At 47.0% G+C, this 21,102-nt stretch overlaps 1 protein-coding gene across 2 annotated transcripts in view; it reads right to left on the bottom strand.

The window, feature by feature from the left end:
• Nucleotides 1-2,214: 2,214 nt before the first annotated feature.
• The window catches only part of PRR5L (proline rich 5 like), a 41,557-nt gene continuing 22,669 nt past the window's right edge, over nt 2,215-21,102 (bottom strand). For both annotated transcript variants that reach the window (XM_073565247.1, XM_073565248.1), the window contains exons 8-9: nt 12,565-12,697; nt 2,215-3,032 (exon numbers count right to left, since the gene is read on the bottom strand). In XM_073565247.1, coding sequence (XP_073421348.1) covers nt 2,659-3,032; nt 12,565-12,697 — 507 coding nt within the window. In that variant the 3' untranslated portion in view covers nt 2,215-2,658. The remainder of the gene's footprint in view (nt 3,033-12,564; nt 12,698-21,102) is intronic.

Genomic DNA, 21,102 nt, shown 5'->3' on the forward strand with positions numbered 1-21,102 from the left:
ATCCGCGGAGGGGGTCACTCACAATGTGTGGGGGCTTCTCATCCGCGGAGGGGGTCAATCACAATGTGTGGGGGCTTCTCATCCGCGGAGGGGGTCACTCACAATGTGCGGGGGCTTCTCATCCGCGGAGGGGGTCACTCACAATGTGCGGGGGCTTCTCATCCACAGAGGGGGTCACTCACAATGTGTGGGGGCTTCTCATCCACGGAGGGGGTCACTCACAATGTGCGGGGGCTTCTCATCCGCGGAGGGGGTCACTCACAATGTGTGGGGGCTTCTCATCCGCGGAGGGGGTCACTCACAATGTGCGGGGTCTTCTCATCCGCGGAGGGGGTCACTCACAATGTGCGGGGGCTTCTCATCCGCGGAGGGGGTCACTCACAATGTGCGGGGGCTTCTCATCCGCGGAGGGGGTCACTCACAATGTGCGGGGGCTTCTCATCCGCGGAGGGGGTCACTCACAATGTGTGGGGGCTTCTCATCCGCGGAGGGGGTCACTCACAATGTGCGGGGGCTTCTCATCCGCGGAGGGGGTCACTCACAATGTGCGGGGGCTTCTCATCCGCGGAGGGGGTCACTCACAATGTGCGGGGGCTTCTCATCCGCGGAGGGGGTCACTCACAATGTGTGGGGGCTTCTCATCCACGGAGGGGGTCACTCACAATGTGCGGGGGCTTCTCATCCGCGGAGGGGGTCACTCACAATGTGCGGGGGCTTCTCATTCATGGAGGGGGGATCCCTCTATGAAAAACAGAGCAGCGGCAGTGCAAGCCAGGTAAATTGGCCAGTAAAATGGCGGAGTGTGCAGACAGCAGGTGTCTCCTACGCTGCCTCATTTGTGCCTTTTGAAGTGTCCTAGAAGCGCCTGTGGTTGTTGTGGGATCAAACAAGTTTTATAACAAGTGGAGAAACGAGAGTGAAACTTCACAACTGCGTGCACAAAAGTCGCCTCTTATGGCTCACCCGCTCTCACACACCTCAAACGCAGCGCTCGCCCTGCTTGATATATCCCGGCCCTCATAGCTTTTGTATTTTTTTATTTTATTTTCAAGATGAAAAGAAAAAAAATTGCCAGGCTTCCATAAACAGGAGACAGTGCTGCTCAGTCGCATTGGCCTTTAGATCTATACAAATGGCGAGACATGAATGGAAACCGCGCCCGCAGTTTGCACGGGCGCTTTAGTCACCCAAACCTCTCAATCAATCACCTAAATCCGTGAAATCCATTTACAAGTCACCGTACGTGTCTCATATGTACACACACGTCCTACCATATGCTTGTCTTGTACTCTAAACCCACCGGAGCAAGGTACGCCAAATTTTAGCTGGCACAACTTTGTGTCATTCTCTGGAAAACTGCCTAAAAAGTTGTAGTTAAAATGTCACACCGAAATTCTAAGAACTGTACAAAATTTGCCATATGATACGAGAACACGTTCCCTTTCGCTATCAATAATCCACTTTTTTAAAAGGTGCAAAAGGGAAAAAAAATTTAAAAAATAATGTAACATTTGGAGCAAATACACATACAAAGGGGAAAAAAAGATAAAGTTCCTTCCAGGCTTGGTTGCTACTTTGCCGTTCTCTGCAGCAAATTTAACAAAGCATGATGTTTGAAAAATTTGGCATAACTTTAGATATAAAACTTGCTCTACTTTTTTCCTATCCCGCAGTGAAATGAATTTACAACTTTTTAAAAACTCGCAATTCAGAAACTTTTGTTTAATCTTTTCATAGTGAAGCGCGACCCTTCTTCCCAACCATATTTCGGAAGTGGTGAGTGAGGTGCAAAATAAGTAAATTTTTCAACAAAAAAGTGGAGCAAAACTAATAAATCCCCCCCCCCTTCATTTGGTGATATTAAAATACATGCAATTTTTCCATATCTGTTCGAAGAACTGTCTTTCTGAAAACTCTGTATAATATTATAGGACCCCCATAGCTTTTACAAAAATTGGCAATTCTGTCGTAATCCTGGTAGTAATTCAGCCGGCATCGGGGAAAAAAACTGGCCAACTTAAAACCCTTTGGTTTTTAGGGACCCGAAATGATTGGGGTTAAAGAAGTTTCCTGATTATTAATGTAGGGTAGACAGAGGGCCTCTTACTGTAACTCAGGTCGACACGCAACTGGTGCCAGCGCTGAACTTTGCTCTAAACCCCCCCCCCCCCAAGTTTTTCATGCAAAAAGGTACAAAAACAAGGTGAAGCCAAGTTGAAAAAAATAAAACTTTATTTTGCTTTCCAGTTTGTTCCATCCTCTTTGACTTCCCAATCGTAAATGCACTTTAATTAGAACAACAACAACAAAAGTTAAAAACTATTTCAAGTTTTGTGAAATCAGGAAGCATCGTCTGGGCAGGATCCGAGGTGTTCGTCCAACTCAGAAGCATTCCGGTCTTGTGCCGCTCGCTGGTTTTCAGTTTTCACGCGTCCGCTGAGAATAAAACGTTAGGGTTTCACATACGGAGGATGTACCTTCTTATAAAAATATACCGTATACAGTTAAAGTACCATAAAAAGTGATTTCTACGTTGTTTTTATTGCGTTAGGATCTTGGTAAGACATTGTGTGGTCAGTCTGTGGTCATACGGTGGAGTAGAAGATGGGATCTGTGTGAGGGTTCAAAAATTTTGTTCTTTAGTTTTTGGGGTACCTGTCAGCTGGGGGAAGGGCAGCTGATCTCGGAGCCATCACGGAGGTCGGTACTCAGCAGCTCCGATGGACTGTCCACAATATTTGGTTCGCTGCTAAACTGTCGCTGGGTGAAATTGGGCTGCAGTAGAAGACACTGGTCAGAAAGCTCCGTCTCCTCGGATCGGGGATGCATGATGGAAGCCATCGCTAAAAGTTGGATGTCCGTGTGAGCGTTGGCTACTGTGTGTCTCCTGATGCTTCCACATCTTTCCAAATATGCCTCACCCTCCTGCTCTGTGAGTGGGGAAAGACAACGCTCAACTGGAAGGGAAATACCGCCATGTGGGGTGTAGGGTACGGTATCCGATCTTAGATGACATTTAGGGAATCTATGCTCTAGAAAGAGAGAGAGAAAACATAAGAGTCATCATGGAACATTTGGCCACCATCATAGTAGGAAGTCCAAAAATAATCACTCAAAAGCTATGAGCTGACCTGAACATTTTAATGCAAGAACTGTAGTACCCCTCATTGCCAGCAGGTGCTAGATAATTATTTATTCATTGTTTAACAACTGATAAATAATTAAAAATACAAAAATCTTGAGATTGCTTCTCATTCTTGTGTCTAGGACATCGCCCAGTTATAGTTATACTGATGGTCACCAACCAGTGGGTTTTCAGCTGTGGCAAAACTGCAACTCCCAGCATGGGACATGGTTATATCATCCCCTACAATTTCCTCCTGGAGTCCTTACTCAAAAGATTGGAAAGTATGATTTACCAACTGAATGAGTTCAAAATCATCCGTATTTTGGCAAGGCTCTTAAAGGGGTGTTTCACCACTATGACACTGATGACCTGTTCTTAGGATAGGTCAATATCAGACTGGTGGAGTAGAACACCCGGCACAGCATTGAACAACTGTTCTCATGTCGATCAGCAGCCGAATGTAGACCGGTGCAGAGTGGAACAGCCTAGGGGCCAATGCCTGGTACTGCAGATCAGCTCAACATTCATGTGGCCACTAAACCGCTGGAAGAGCTGTGCCTTTTCCTGCTCCGCACTTGTTTATATCCCGACTTTGTCAGAGCTGAGAACAATTCTTCTATGGGGTACCAAGTGTCGGATCCCCACCCAATCTCATATTTATGACCAATACTTAGGACAGGTCATCATTATCATATTGGCAAAACAACCCTTTAAGGTAACGAGATCAACACACTTTCTGCTTTCGAGAAGGATTTAGAAGCCTTCCTTGATAATGGGTTGACTATAAAGTGTCCCCCTGCTGAGACTCCCGTAATCAGCTCTGATCCGAGAGGACACCTGGCAGGAAGTGTTCTAGTTCCCTGCAGCACCTCTGCAGGTGAAACGAAGCATTACACAGTGTCTATTCATAGTAACACAAGACAGGACACTCCTCCGGTCCTTTTAAACCCTTCTTCGGTCTGGACGGGACCTTAGGATCGTAAGACCCCAAACTCTTCTTCACTCCAGTCAGGACATAATAGATGGGGTCTTTTGTTAGCGATCCTTGTCAGGACATCACAGGAGTTAGGTAAGGAAAAGCTCACACTATGGTTTTTAAGGAGGTCAGTAGGAGGGTTTGGGACTGTCTGGAGATGAGCTCAGACTTGTCCTGACTCCGAGGACTGAAATCTATAACCTTACTGAACTTTTCAACTCAACCATTTAGCCTGTGGGAAGTGATCTCCAGATACTGGAATAGTAAAATGGCTTTCGGGGCGATGTCTCCTGAAGCACACGGTCTTCACATCCAATTCCAGGACAATGGAGATATCCCAGAATTAGACAGTGGCTATAAGCCACTAAAAATGCTCAAATTGTTCCTTAATGAACCAGGGGTTAAACTGGGTTTCCAAACAAGGGGTATTCCCACCCAAAGAATATGCCATGATCGCCCCCTTTGGAAAGTATTATTGGCCCCATGTTCCCATGTAGTGCTCCTTCCAAAAGTAAGACTTCTACCTTGGTGCCACTTTCCTCCAGAAAAAAAAAATAGTTTCTAATCTTCTAAGCCGAGAACTCTTCTCCCGACACACTGAGTGGGGTCGGCACAATGCGGTGATGTCAAAGAACGGTGAGGTGGTGTAGACCACGGTCAGGAGGCAGTGTGGATCAGGAGGATCCCCGCTCTACTACAAGCACTAAAGTGTTGGTGTGATGTTGACCGTTGATGCCAGATGTTCCCTGCCGCGGGTCTCGTGACTGTTAGAATTGTGCACCAGGCTGTTCCCATTGTCCCCTTCTCATGCTGCCCCACTGGCCCATAAAACATATAGGTTTTTTTGTATTTTTGTAAACAGGTAATAAGTATATACTGTATATAAAAAAAATAAATAAATCAGGAAATCTGATCTGAGCACAAAAACAAATTCCCCCCAATAAACCACAACTTTATCGGAACACTTCAGTTGCGGTAAACTCTGAACTCTCTCACACATGATGCATTTGTCGTTCATATCAACAGATCGTCTTCTACACGCCAACGTCTGCCTGATTCACGGCTCAGCAGTCAGTATCACACGGGATAGGATTAGATACACGGCTCAGCAGTCAGTATCACACTGGCGAGGATTAGATACACGGCTCAGCAGTCAGAATCACACTGGCGAGGATTAGATACACGGTTCAGCAGTCAGAATCACAGGATAGGATTAGATACACTGCTCAGCAGTCAGTATCACACAGGAGAGGATTAGATACACTGCTCAGCAGACAGTATCACAGGAGAGGATTAGATACACGGCTCAGCAGTCAGTATCACACAGGATAGGATTAGACACAGCTCAGATAGTATCACACAGGATAGGATTAGATACTGACTGCTGAGCCGTGTATCACACAGGATAGGATTAGATACACAGCTCAGCAGTCAGTATCACACAGGATAGGATTAGATACACAGCTCAGCAGTCAGTATCACACAGGATAGGATTAGATACACGGCTCAGCAGTCAGTATCACACAGGAGAGGATTAGATACTGACTGCTGAGCCGTGTATCACACAGGATAGGATTAGATACACAGCTCAGCAGACAGTATCACACAGGATAGGATTAGATACACGGCTCAGCAGTCAGTATCACACAGGATAGGATTAGATACACGGCTCAGCAGTCAGTATCACACAGGAGAGGATTAGATACACGGCTCAGCAGTCAGTATCACACAGGATAGGATTAGATACACGGCTCAGCAGTCAGCAGCACACAGGTTAGGATTAGATACACTGCTCAGCAGTCAGCACACAGGATAGGATTAGATACACTGCTCAGCAGTCAGTATCACACAGGAGAGGATTAGATACACTGCTCAGCAGTCAGTATCACAGGATAGGATTAGATACACAGCTCAGCAGTCAGTATCACACAGGAGAGGATTAGATACACAGCTCAGCAGTCAGTATCACACAGGAGAGGATTAGATACATGGCTCAGCAGTCAGTATCACACAGGATAGGATTAGACACAGCTCAGCAGATAGTATCACACAGGATAGGATTAGATACTGACTGCTGAGCCGTGTATCACACAGGATAGGATTAGATACACAGCTCAGCAGTCAGTATCACACAGGATAGGATTAGATACACGGCTCAGCAGTCAGTATCACACAGGATAGGATTAGATACACGGCTCAGCAGTCAGTATCACACAGGAGAGGATTAGATACTGACTGCTGAGCCGTGTATCACACAGGATAGGATTAGATACACAGCTCAGCAGACAGTATCACACAGGATAGGATTAGATACACGGCTCAGCAGTCAGTATCACACAGGATAGGATTAGATACACGGCTCAGCAGTCAGTATCACACAGGAGAGGATTAGATACACGGCTCAGCAGTCAGTATCACACAGGATAGGATTAGATACACGGCTCAGCAGTCAGCAGCACACAGGATAGGATTAGATACACTGCTCAGCAGTCAGTAGCACACAGGATAGGATTAGATACACTGCTCAGCAGTCAGTATCACACAGGAGAGGATTAGATACACTGCTCAGCAGTCAGTATCACAGGATAGGATTAGATACACAGCTCAGCAGTCAGTATCACACAGGAGAGGATTAGATACACGGCTCAGCAGTCGGTATCACACAGGAGAGGATTAGATACACGGCTCAGCAGTCGGTATCACAGGATAGGATTAGATACACAGCTCAGCAGTCAGTATCACACAGGAGAGGATTAGATACACTGCTCAGCAGACAGTATCACACAGGAAAGGATTAGATACACTGCTCAGCAGACAGTATCACACAGGAGAGGATTAGATACACTGCTCAGCAGATAGTATCACACAGGATAGGATTAGATACACTGCTCAGCAGATAGTAGCACACAGGATAGGATTAGATACACTGCTCAGCAGTCAGTAGCACACAGGATAGGATTAGATACACTGCTCAGCAGTCAGTAGCACACAGGATAGGATTAGATACACGGCTCAGCAGTCAGTATCACACAGGAGGATTAGATACATGGCTCAGCAGTCAGTATCACACAGGATAGGATTAGATACACGGCTCAGCAGTCAGTATCACACAGGAGAGGATTAGATACACGGCTCAGCAGTCAGTATCACACAGGATAGGATTAGATGCACAGATCAGCAGACAGTATCACAGGATAGGATTAGATACACGGCTCAGCAGTCAGTATCACACAGGAGAGGATTAGATACACGGCTCAGCAGTCAGTATCACACAGGAGAGGATTAGATACACAGCTCAGCAGACAGTATCACACAGGAGAGGATTAGATACACAGCTCAGCAGTCAGTATCACACAGGAGAGGATTAGATACATAGCTCTGCAGACAGTATCACAGAATGGGATTGGATACACGGCTGAGCTGTGTATAATCCAGACATTATCACACAGGATAGGGTTAGATACACAGCTCAGAAACAGGATGTGCTAAAGGAGAGGACATTTTCATTCCAATAATTCCACTCATTCCACCTGATTTGTTTTTTTATTTTAAACGCCTCCAGTTTCCAGTTCAACTGCTATTTGCAATGTCCATTAACAATGCTTAGGGACAGTCCTTGAAAGTAGTAGGGATCGATTTGCAATCTCCATGCTTTTCTCTTGGTCAACTTTACGTGATCTATTCAAGAGTTGGAACTGCCAAAAATCTGTTCATCTTTGCACCAAAAGGAAAAACCAAAAATGTTGTTTGTCAAAAGGCTCTTGAATGAGTTGAAAATAAAATACTATCAATACTTGGGTAATCGTTTAGTTAATTTGTGTTGCAAATCTGTAGTGTTGAATATATGATGTGAAATGTTTTTATGTGCAATATAATCATTATAATTTGCTATAACTAACCACAGTTGGTTACTAGGCCCGGGCAGTGCCGGGCTCTTCAGCTAGTATATATATAAAAATGAGTGTATGTAGGTATGTGTGCATCAAGCCACGCCCACTCCGCACACGAAGCCCCGTATAATATATATATTTCATAGGCACATCTTCTTGACCACAACAGGTTACACTTGCCTGTGTTGCCCATAGCAACCAATCACTAAGCATCTTTCATTTCAACAGAGCTGTTTAAAAGATTAAAGCTGAGCTGTGATTGGTTGCTATGAGTAACACTTTACCTTGTAGACAGTTGTGGTAACTGAGGCCTATTATTCATATCGTTTCTATGGTGTTATCGTACTTCTGTAACGCTGGAAATACAATTTACTACAGTGCTGACACAGACCACCCTCTGACACAGACCGCAGGGGGAGCCCAGAATCAGGAACTTGTCTTTGTCTGGCATGAAGCATCCTCATTAACTTAAAAATTCAAACACAGATTAAAAAAAAGAAACACAAGACGGATTTCTCCAACCCAGGTATCATTTTAATCGTTGTAACAGCGCCAACCTGACAACGTTGGCTATGACAGGATGATGTGGGATATTAGGGGTAGTAGTCCGGTGGCTCTGACGGATGTGGGATATTAGGGGTAGTAGTCCGGTGGCTCTGACGGATGATGTGGGATATTAGGGGTAGTAATCCGGTGGCTCTGACGGGATGATATGGGATATTAGGGGTAGTAGTCCGGTGGCTCTGGCTGACGGGATGATGTGGGATATTAGGGGTAGTAGTCCGGTGGCTCTGGCTGACGGGATGATGTGGGATATTAGGGGTAGTAGTCCGGTGGCTGTTGCTGACGGGATGATGTGGGATATTAGTGGTAGTAGTCCGGTGGCTCTGGCTGACGGGATGATGTGGGATATTAGTGGTAGTAGTCCGGTGGCTCTGGCTGACGGGATGATGTGGGAAAATAGGGGTAGTAGTCCGGTGGCTCTGGCTGACGGGATGATGTGGGATATTAGGGGTAGTAGTCCGGTGGCTCTGGCTGACGGGATTATGTGGGATATTAGGGGTAGTAGTCCGGTGGCTGTTGCTGACGGGATGATGTGGGATATTAGTGGTAGTAGTCCGGTGGCTCTGGCTGACGGGATGATGTGGGATATTAGGGGTAGTAGTCCGGTGGCTCTGGCTGACGGGATTATGTGGGATATTAGGGGTAGTAGTCCGGTGGCTGTTGCTGACGGGATGATGTGGGATATTAGTGGTAGTAGTCCGGTGGCTCTGGCTGACGGGATGATGTGGGATATTAGGGGTAGTAGTCTGGTGGCTCTGGCTGACGGGATGATGTGGGATATTAGTGGTAGTAGTCCGGTGGCTCTGGCTGACGGGATGATGTGGGATATTAGGGGTAGTAGTCTGGTGGCTCTGGCTGACGGGATGATGTGGGATATTAGTGGTAGTAGTCCGGTGGCTCTGGCTGACGGGATGATGTGGGATATTAGGGGTAGTAGTCCGGTGGCTCTGGCTGACGGGATGATGTGGGATATTAGGGGTAGTAGTCCGGTGGCTCTGGCTGACGGGATGATGTGGGATATTAGGGGTAGTAGTCCGGTGGCTCTGGCTGACGGGATGATGTGGGATATTAGTGGTAGTAGTCCGGTGGCTGTTGCTGACGGGATGATGTGGGATATTAGTGGTAGTAGTCCGGTGGCTCTGGCTGACGGGATGATGTGGGATATTAGGGGTAGTAGTCCGGTGGCTCTGGCTGACGGGATGATGTGGGATATTAGTGGTAGTAGTCCGGTGGCTCTGGCTGACGGGATGATGTGGGATATTAGGGGTAGTAGTCCGGTGGCTCTGGCTGACGGGATGATGTGGGATATTAGGGGTAGTAGTCCGGTGGCTCTGGCTGACGGGATGATGTGGGATATTAGGGGTAGTAGTCCGGTGGCTCTGGCTGACGGGATGATGTGGGATATTAGGGGTAGTAGTCCGGTGGCTCTGGCTGACGGGATGATGTGGGATATTAGGGGTAGTAGTCCGGTGGCTCTGGCTGACGGGATGATGTGGGATATTAGGGGTAGTAGTCCGGTGGCTCTGGCTGACGGGATGATGTGGGATATTAGGGGTAGTAGTCCGGTGGCTCTGGCTGACGGGATGATGTGGGATATTAGGGGTTGTAGTCCGGTGGCTCTGGCTGACGGGATGATGTGGGATATACCCCCCCCCCCCCCCAGAAAGTAAAATCTACACCAGCTAGACCACAGCCACTTTTCTTTAAGCCCCAATCATTTTTACTTTGGAAAAGTGTCAGGAGAGGAGTAATCACGAAAAAGTCTCCAATTATTGCACAAATTTGGCATCTGCAACAATTCGTGACTTTTTTCTGCAAGAAATCAGCCATTAATAAGACCCCCGATGGGATCTGCGATTATTGTACTGCAGGAATTCTCTCCGAGAAGTGTTGATGAAGGCGACTAATTGGCATGCACCCCGCGTGATGTGTCTCCACAGCCTCCCAGGAGAGTGGGCAGAGTGTGCATATAATAACGCCAAGGATTCTGGGAAAAACCCACCAAATAAATGAGATCCCCGGTGCGGCCCCCTCGCGCCTCCTCTGAAAACCCAAACATAGACGCCAATGATCAGAGTCATTTTTTTTGGCATCGATTAGTCACGCAGCTGCTTTGGATTTCATGTGTCTATTCACTGCGGCCGCAGCTCTGTGCACGAAATGTATCACACCGGGACGGAAGCCAAGGAGAACGTCAGCACCGGAGGGACAATGCGGTGCAGCTGAGCGGAGGCCGACAAAAGAGTCACTATGGGGTGTTCAGAAGTATAGAAAGGAGACACATCACTCCCATGTGCAGTGCAAGTCACCCAGGATCAGTGCAGGACCCATAATGTAATGTATGTACACAGTGACTGCACCAGCAGAATAGTGAGTGCAGCTCTGGAGTATAATACAGGGTGTAACTCAGGATCAGTAATGTAATGTATGTACACAGTGACTGCACCAGCAGAATAGTGAGTGCAGCTCTGGAGTATAATACAGGATGTAACTCAGGATCAGTAATGTAATGTATGTACACAGTGACTGCACCAGCAGAATAGTGAGTGCAGCTCTGGGGTATAATACAGGATGTAACTCAGGATCAGTAATGTAATGTATGTACTCAGTGACTGCACCAGCAGAATAGTGAGTGCAGCTCTGGAGTATAATACAGGGTGTAACTCAGGATCAGTAATGTAATGTATGTACACAGTGACTGCACCAGCAGAATAGTGAGTGCAGCTCTGGGGTATAATACAGGATGTAACTCAGGATCAGTAATGTATGTACACAGTGACTACACCAGCAGAATAGTGAGCGCAGCTCTGGAGTATAATACAGGATGTAACTCAGGATCAGTAATGTAATGTATGTACACAGTGACTGCACCAGCAGAATAGTGAGTGCAGCTCTGGAGTATAATACAGGATGTAACTCAGGATCAGTAATGTATGTACACAGTGACTACACCAGCAGAATAGTGAGCGCAGCTCTGGAGTATAATACAGGATGTAACTCAGGATCAATAATGTAATGTATGTACACAGTGACTGCACCAGCAGAATAGTGAGTGCAGCTCTGGGGTATAATACAGGATGTAACTCAGGATCAGTAATGTAATGTATGTACACAGTGACTGCACCAGCAGAATAGTGAGTGCAGCTCTGGATTATAATACAGGATGTAAAACTTAGCAAAAAACCCTATTGTTCTAAGGTGGAGATGAGCTTCAGTTGGAAAATCTGAACTGTTTACACGGTAATGACCCCGTGCATCTCTATGGGGGATAGTTGACAGCCGATGTAAATGATTTCCATCTATAGGAGAATTGACCTTCAAAGTCTCATTATCCCGTCCACTTCTAGACTTTCTAGATGACATGATGGCGATTTGGAGTCTGGAATTAATATTTAACGAATGTTTGTGTCTTGGATTAGCGATTATACAGCAACATAAACATGAGAGTGTGAAAATGGGGTTAATTACCGAAACGGCGTCTGCCTTCTTCCCACACTCTGGAGGCTGAGAACATCACATATGGCCTGAGGTTCTGCTAAGCTCGGCGCACTCAACGCTTTCTAAGGCTTCGGAATATTATTTTCTGCCTTTGATTAACGCCGATATAAAATAAAAATTGTGCCCAGAGTATCGGTTCTCTAATACTTAAAGGGATTGTCTGGCCAGAAATGTGGTGGCCATTCCCGTGAATAGTGGGCTTGTGTCCACCATATTGGGAACCTCCCATGTCCAGGTTTAAGGAGGACGTCCCACCACAACCCCTTTATGCGCATAAGATACCTGAACCGCTGCCCGGAGGCGCAGGTTGGGGGCTGCTAGGGGTTTGCAGCGGTTGTCAGCCTGCGGCCATCAGTGAATGCTGGGAGTTGTAGTGCTGCAACAGCTGAAGACCCAGAGGTTGGAGGCCATGACGACCATTTGAGGTCCACCACGATGGATCTAGTTTTCATCGTTTCCGGGAGTTATTGCGATTGGTCATGTCCGACTAATAGAAGAGGCGATCTTACCGAGTAGACAGGGCGCACTATTGTGGCAGCAGCTCCGGTCCCCATAAGCCACCAGATATGGAGATACCGCCATCTTCACCAGCTCTTCCAGCTTCAGGTAACCATCACTGGGTCCCGACGGCTCGTGGATTCCCTGGAAAGAACAAGGTGACACGTTATCGTCCGTCAGGACCGCAGTCCACGAGAACACGATCTCCGCTCATCCGGGGGTCTTCATAGCTATACTGACGGCAGACGTCGGTTCTGGTAACCGAGGGGCCCAACCCCATATGAGAGGACGCCGGCTTATACTGGGAAGGGACCTGACACAGGTCTGGCGCTGGGGCCCCGAGAACAAGTGACGCCTCTGCCCGGGACCAACGTTTCCATGTGCACTCATGGAAGGCGGAAGACGTAAAGGGATCGTCCCAACACAACAGATCACCGATTCCCAGGACAGGTATTTTTGGATGATCCATAAGGGTCCAACAACTGGGCCCCCTACTGGTCATGAGAAGAGAAGGCCCAGAAGTCCCCCGTGTGAATAGAGATATAGTGAATAATTGCTCCATTCATGCTCACTACCGCTCCATTCACTGTCTATAGTACTGGTGGTCACACACGCTCACTACCGCTCCAGTCACTGTCTATAGTACTGGTGGTCACACACGCTCACTACCGCTCCAGTCACTGTCTATAGTACTGGTGGTCGCACAAGCTCACTACCGTTCCATTCACTGTCTATAGTAGTGGTGGTCGCACACGCTCACTACCGCTCCAGTCACTGTCTATAGTACTGGTGGTCACACACGCTCACTACCGCTCCATTCACTGTCTATAGTAGTGGTGGTCGCACACGCTCACTACCGCTCCATTCACTGTCTATAGTAGTGGTGGTCGCACACGCTCACTATCGCTCCATTCACTGTCTACAGTAGTGGTGGTCGCACACGCTCACTACCGCTCCAGTCACTGTCTATAGTACTGGTGGTCGCACACGCTCACTACCGCTCCATTCACTGTCTATAGTAGTGGTGGTGACACTCGCTCACTACCGCTCCATTCACTGTCTATAGTAGTGGTTGTGGCACACGCTCACTACCGCTCCATTCACTGTCTATAGTAGCGGTGGTTGCACACGCTCACTACAGCTCCATTCACTGTCTATAGTAGTGGTGGTCGCACACGCTCACTATCGCTCCATTCACTGTTTATAGTAGTGGTGGTCGCACACGCTCACTATCGCTCCATTCACTGTCTATAGTAGTGGTGGTCGCACACGCTCACTATCGCTCCATTCACTGTCTATAGTAGTGGTGGTCGCACACGCTCACTATCGCTCCATTCACTGTCTATAGTAATGGTGGTTGCACACGCTCACTATCGCTCCATTCACTGTCTATAGTAGTGGTGGTCGCACACGCTCACTATCGCTCCATTCACTGTCTATAGTAGTGGTGGTCACACACGCTCACTACCGCTCCATTCACTGTCTATAGTAATGGTGGTTGCACACGCTCACTATCGCTCCATTCACTGTCTATAGTAGTGGTGGTCGCACTCGCTCACTAGCGCTCCATTCACTGTCTATAGTAGTGGTGGTCGCACACGCTCACTACCACTCCATTCACTGTCTATAGTAGTGGTGGTTGCACACGCTCACTACAGCTCCATTCACTGTCTATAGTAGTGGTGGTCGCACATGCTCATTACCGCTCCATTCACTGTCTATAGTAGTGGTGGTCGCACACGCTCACTACTGCTCCATTCACTGTCGATAGTAGTGGTGGTCGCACACGCTCACTACCACTCCATTCACTGTCTATAGTAGTGGTGGTTGCACACGCTCACTACCGCTCCATTCACTGTCTATAGTAGTGGTGGTCGCACACGCTCACTATTGCTCCATTCACTGTCTACAGTAGTGGTGGTCGCACACGCTCACTATCGCTCCATTCACTGTCTATAGTAGTGGTGGTCGCACACGCTCACTATCGCTCCATTCACTGTCTATAGTAGTGGTGGTCGCACACGCTCACTATCGCTCCATTCACTGTCTATAGTAATGGTGGTTGCACACGCTCACTATCGCTCCATTCACTGTCTATAGTAGTGGTGGTCGCACACGCTCACTATCGCTCCATTCACTGTCTATAGTAGTGGTGGTCACACACGCTCACTACCGCTCCATTCACTGTCTATAGTAATGGTGGTTGCACATGCTCACTATCGCTCCATTCACTGTCTATAGTAGTGGTGGTCGCACTCGCTCACTAGCGCTCCATTCACTGTCTATAGTAGTGGTGGTCGCACACGCTCACTACCACTCCATTCACTGTCTATAGTAGTGGTGGTTGCACACGCTCACTACAGCTCCATTCACTGTCTATAGTAGTGGTGGTCGCACATGCTCATTACCGCTCCATTCACTGTCTATAGTAGTGGTGGTCGCACACGCTCACTACTGCTCCATTCACTGTCGATAGTAGTGGTGGTCGCACACGCTCACTACCACTCCATTCACTGTCTATAGTAGTGGTGGTTGCACACGCTCACTACCGCTCCATTCACTGTCTATAGTAGTGGTGGTCGCACACGCTCACTATTGCTCCATTCACTGTCTACAGTAGTGGTGGTCGCACACGCTCACTACCACTCCATTCACTGTCTATAGTAGTGGTGGTTGCACACGCTCACTACCGCTCCATTCACTGTCTATAGTAGTGGTGGTCGCACACGCTCACTACCGCTCCATTCACTGTCTATAGTAGTGGTGGTCGCACACGCTCACTACTGCTCCATTCACTGTCGATAGTATTGGTGGTCGCACACGCTCACTACCGCTCCATTCACTGTCTATAGTACTGGTGGTGGCACATGCTCACTACCACTCCATTCACTGTCTATAGTAGTGGTTGTGGCACTCGCTCACTACAGCTCCATTCACTGTCTATAGTAGTGGTTGTGGCACTCGCTCACTACCACTCCATTCACTGTCTATAGTAGTGGTGGTCGCACACGCTCACTACAGCTCCATTCACTGTCTATAGTAGCGGTGGTGGCACATGCTCACTACCGCTCCAGTCACTGTCTATAGTACTGGTGGTCGCACAAGCTCACTACCGCTCCATTCACTGTCTATAGTAGTGGTGGTTGAACACGCTCACTACCGCTCCAGTCACTGTCTATAGTACTGGTGGTCGCACAAGCTCACTACCGCTCCATTCACTGTCTATAGTACTGGTGGTCGCACACGCTCACTACCGCCCCAGTCACTGTCTATAGTAGTGGTGGTGACACATGCTCACTACCGCTCCAGTCTCTGTCTATAGTACTTGTGGTCGCACAAGCTCACTACCGCTCCATTCACTGTCTATAGTACTGGTGGTCGCACATGCTCACTACAGCTCCATTCACTGTCTATAGTAGTGGTGGTCGCACACACTTACTCCAGCTCCATTCACTGCCTATAGTAGTGGTGGTCGCACACGCTCACTACCGCTCCATTCACTGTCTATAGTAGTGGTGGTCGCACACGCTTACTCCAGCTCCATTCACTGTCTATAGTAGTGGTGGTCGCACACGCTTACTCCAGCTCCATTCACTGCCTACAGTAGTGGTATTCGCACATGCTCACTACCGCTCCATTCACTGTCTTTAGCAGTGGTGGTCGCACACACTCCCTACCTCTTCATTCACTGTCTATAGTACTGTGGTCACATGTTGTAAATGTTGTTTATGAGGCAACCCCTTTAACAAAAGACTCAGGATATAGCATTTGCCAACAAAGATCAGAGGAACCTTCTAGACCACATCCTTTTTCCCCTGTGCTGCTGTTTCACATGCACTAGCACTGAATGAAAAAAAGGACGGGGTGCACAAAACAGACACCGCACTAGGCAAAAAATGTACATCTGTCTTCCAGTTAGAACAGGAGAGGTGCAAACTTCTATATCGCTGAGGGCTCAGCCACTGAGACCCCCAATAATTGAGACTTCGCCCCCCCCCCACGTGGATAGAGGGGCGGCCGCCTTTCCATGCAATCAGTACAGGACTTCCGGAGATAGGCACCATAGGCTTTGAATAAATCGCCAGCGCACATGCAGGACTTCCACCCATTTCAAATGGTGGACACGTCTCACCATTCTGGCGGGGGTCCCAGTAAATGGACCCCCGTCCACCTAATAGTCTTTTTTTTTTGGTTTAATGTACCATGGAGGGAGCTTGCGTATTGTCCCCTCAAAGTGCAAACACAGTTATAGAGGGTGCAGTGGTAGGAGACCCCCAAGCCCTTGTGCATGAGGAGCCCAAACACCCCTCTGCTACATAAGATGACACAGTATTACAAAATGCACATGGCAGGCGGGGGTCCTGGTGCAGATGCATTGGAGCGCAGGAGATTCACCTTCCTGGTTGCACAGCAGCGCTCCATACTCCGTGTAGTGGCCGTTCTCGGTACTGCAGCTCAGCTTCGATTAAAGTGAATGTGATCGGAGCTGCAGAACAGAAAACTGCGCTGTTTGTACTCTGCATATACCCGGATCTGCAACTAGCTGATAGCAGGGGGTCCGACACCTGGCTCTGCACCTAGTCGGGGGCAATCTCGTTAAAGGATGCAATTGCACTGACTACTTCAGCTTTGATTGGACGGTGTGACTATTCTCTAGTGGTCCGGACACGTCCCCTTTAAATAATATAATACTAAAAGACAATCATCCTTTGTCAGCTCCCGGCCGAGCAGGACGGACGGTACTGATGAGGCCCCGCCATTGGGATCTATGCGGCTGTTCTGCAAAACTTCCTCAGTCTTTTCTTTTTCCCGCTTTGCCCTAATTTTCTATTATCGCTTTCATTCGGTTATGGCCCTTTGTGTCATTTTCTATAAAAAAATATATTATATATATATGAAAAAGAGAAATAGAGCAACGTAATTACGTGACCCAGAAAGTCAAACAATCGTGCGGTGCTGCGGCTTTATACTGCGCTAATGGGTAACCAAGTAAGTCCCTAAAAATAGCCGATGGACGATCAGGTCACTGGGTCACGGCTGCGATCCGGCAGCTAAAGCCGCGATTATCCCAGGATCGTCCGCCCAATGCCTAACCCTATTAGTGAGCGACCCCCTAGGATTCCGCCAGAACGAGGGAAAGAAAAGCGTCTCTACCCTGCAGGAACCCGACAGCCTGAGGACTTCAATAGGAAGCTTGCAATGCTTCATTTTTCCTGTGGTGGCGCTGAAGGAAAATACATCACTTCACAGACTGATCACCCGAGAAGCCCAACACCCTGTGATTTGCATATTTAAAGGGGATAATTAAAAAAAATATATATAAATCAAAAATGTCAAAATAGATAAATAACTATAACCAAAAGCCTTTTATGTATCCTTTTGTCTCCCTGGAATGCTCCTTATAAAATGGGAGGGTAAAATAAAAAAAAAAAGCAGAATAATGAGTGCAGCTCTGGAGATACAACTCAGCATCAGTAATGTATGTACACAGTGACTGCACCTGCAGAATAGTGAGTGCAGCTCTGGGGTATAATACAGGATGTAACTCAGGATCAGTAATGTATGTACACAGTGACTGCACCAGCAGAATAGTGAGTGCAGCTCTGGGGTATAATACAGGATGTAACTCAGGATCAGTAATGTAATGTATGTACACAGTGACTGCACCAGCAGAATAGTGAGTGCAGCTCTGGGGTATAATACAGGATGTAACTCAGGATCAGTAATGTAATGTATGTACACAGTGACTGCACCAGCAGAATAGTGAGTGCAGCTCTGGGGTATAATACAGGATGTAACTCAGGATCAGTAATGTAATGTATGTACACAGTGACTGCACCAGCAGAATAGTGAGTGCAGCTCTGGGGTATAATACAGGATGTAACTCAGGATCAGTAATGTATGTACACAGTGACTGCACCAGCAGAATAGTGAGTGCAGCTCTGGAGTAGAATAAAGGATGTAACACAGGATCAGTAATGTAATGTATGTACACAGTGACTGCACCAGCAGAATAGTGAGTGCAGCTCTGGAGTATAAGGCCATGTGCAAACGATGCGGATATCCAGCGGATCTGCAGCGGATTTTACAGCGCAGAAACGCTGCATATCCGCATTGTGATGTACAGTAGCATGTCAGTTAATTGAAAAAAAAAACCGCTGTGCAGACGCTGCCGATGTTTCCGCGCGGTTTTCTTGTGGTTCAAAATATGCAGCATTCACTTCTTTTGTGCGCTTTTCCACCTGCTCCATTCTCCAAATCCACAGGGGAAAACCGCAAGAAAACAGCAAGAAAACTGAAAAAAAAACAGGAAGAAATCCGCAGGAAAAATGCAGGTCATTTGACCTGCGGATTTCTTCAATTCTGCGCGGAAAAATCCGCAGGGCAAAAAAGTACGTCTGCACTTAGCTTAATACATGATGTAACTCAGGATCAGTAATGTAATGTATGTACACAGTGACTGCACCAGCAGAATAGTGAGTGCAGCTCTGGGGTATAATACAGGATGTAACTCAGGATCAGTAATGTAATGTATGTACACAGTGACAGCACCAGCAGAATAGTGAGTGCAGCTCTGGGGTATAATACAGGATGTAACTCAGGATCGGTAATGTAATGTATGTACACAGTGACTGCACCAGCAGAATAGTGAGTGCAGCTCTGGAGTATAATACAGGATGTAACTCAGGATCAGTAATGTATGTACACAGTGACTGCACCAGCAGAATATTGAGTGCAGCTCTGGGGTATAATACAGGATGTAACTCAGGATCAGTAATGTAATGTCAGTACACAGTGACAGCACCAGCAGAATAGTGAGTGCAGCTCTGGAGTGTAATACAGGATGTAACTCAGGATCAGTAATGTATGTACACAGTGACTGCACCAGCAGAATATTGAGTGCAGCTCTGGGGTATAATACAGGATGTAACTCAGGATCAGTAATGTAATGTATGTACACAGTGACTGCACCAGCAGAATAGTGAGTGCAGCTCTGGGGTATAATACAGGATGTAACTCAGGATCAGTAATGTAATGTATGTACGCAGTGAATGCACCAGCAGAATAGTGAGTGCAGCTCTGAAGTATAATACAAGATGTAACTCAGGATCAGTAATGTAATGTATGTACACAGTGACTGCACCAGCAGAATAGTGAGTGCAGCTCTGGGGTATAATACAGGATGTAACTCAGGATCAGTAATGTAATGTATGTACACAGTGAATGCACCAGCAGAATAGTGAGTGCAGCTCTGAAGTATAATACAAGATGTAACTCAGGATCAGTAATGTAATGTATGTACACAGTGACTGCACCAGCAGAATAGTGAGTGCAGCTCTGGGGTATAATACAGGATGTAACTCAGGATCAGTAATGTAATGTATGTACACAGTGAATGCACCAGCAGAATAGTGAGTGCAGCTCTGAAGTATAATACAGGATGTAACTCAGGATCAGTAATGTAATGTATGTACACAGTGACTGCACCAGCAGAATAGTGAGTGCAGCTCTGGGGTATAATACAGGATGTAACTCAGGATCAGTAATGTAATGTATGTACACAGTGAATGCACCAGCAGAATAGTGAGTGCAGCTCTGAAGTATAATACAGGATGTAACTCAGGATCAGTAATGTAATGTATGTACACAGTGAATGCACCAGCAGAATAGTGAGTGCAGCTCTGAAGTATAATACAAGATGTAACTCAGGATCAGTAATGTAATGTATGTACACAGTGACTGCACCAGCAGAATAGTGAGTGCAGCTCTGGGGTATAATACAGGATGTAACTCAGGATCAGTAATGTAATGTATGTACACAGTGAATGCACCAGCAGAATAGTGAGTGCAGCTCTGAAGTATAATACAGGATGTAACTCAGGATCAGTAATGTTATGTATGTACACAGTGACTGCACCAGCAGAATAGTGAGTGCAGCTCTGGGGTATAATACAGGATGTAACTCAGGATCAGTAATGTAATGTATGTACACAGTGAATGCACCAGCAGAATAGTGAGTGCAGCTCTGGAGTATAATACAGGATGTAACTCAGGATCAGTAATGTAATGTATGTACACAGTGACTGCACCAGCAGAATAGTGAGTGCAGCTCTGGGGTATAATACAGGATGTAACTCAGGATCAGTAATGTAATGTATGTACACAGTGAATGCACCAGCAGAATAGTGAGTGCAGCTCTGAAGTATAATACAGGATGTAACTCAGGATCAGTAATGTAATGTATGTACACAGTGACCGCACCAGCAGAATAGTGAGTGCAGCTCTAGAGTATAATACAGGATGTAACTCAGGATCAGTAATGTATGTACACAGTGACTGCACCAGCAGAATATTGAGTGCAGCTCTGGAGTATAATACAGGATGTAACTCAGGATCAGTAATGTAATGTATGTACACAGTGACCGCACCAGCAGAATAGTGAGTGCAGCTCTAGAGTATAATACAGGATGTAACTCAGGATCAGTAATGTATGTACACAGTGACTGCACCAGCAGAATATTGAGTGCAGCTCTAGAGTATAATACAGG

Source organism: Dendrobates tinctorius, unplaced genomic scaffold (assembly GCF_039654945.1).
Source record: "Dendrobates tinctorius isolate UK_male_01 unplaced genomic scaffold, ASM3965494v1 ptg000612l, whole genome shotgun sequence".
Lineage (NCBI taxonomy): Eukaryota > Metazoa > Chordata > Amphibia > Anura > Dendrobatidae > Dendrobates > Dendrobates tinctorius.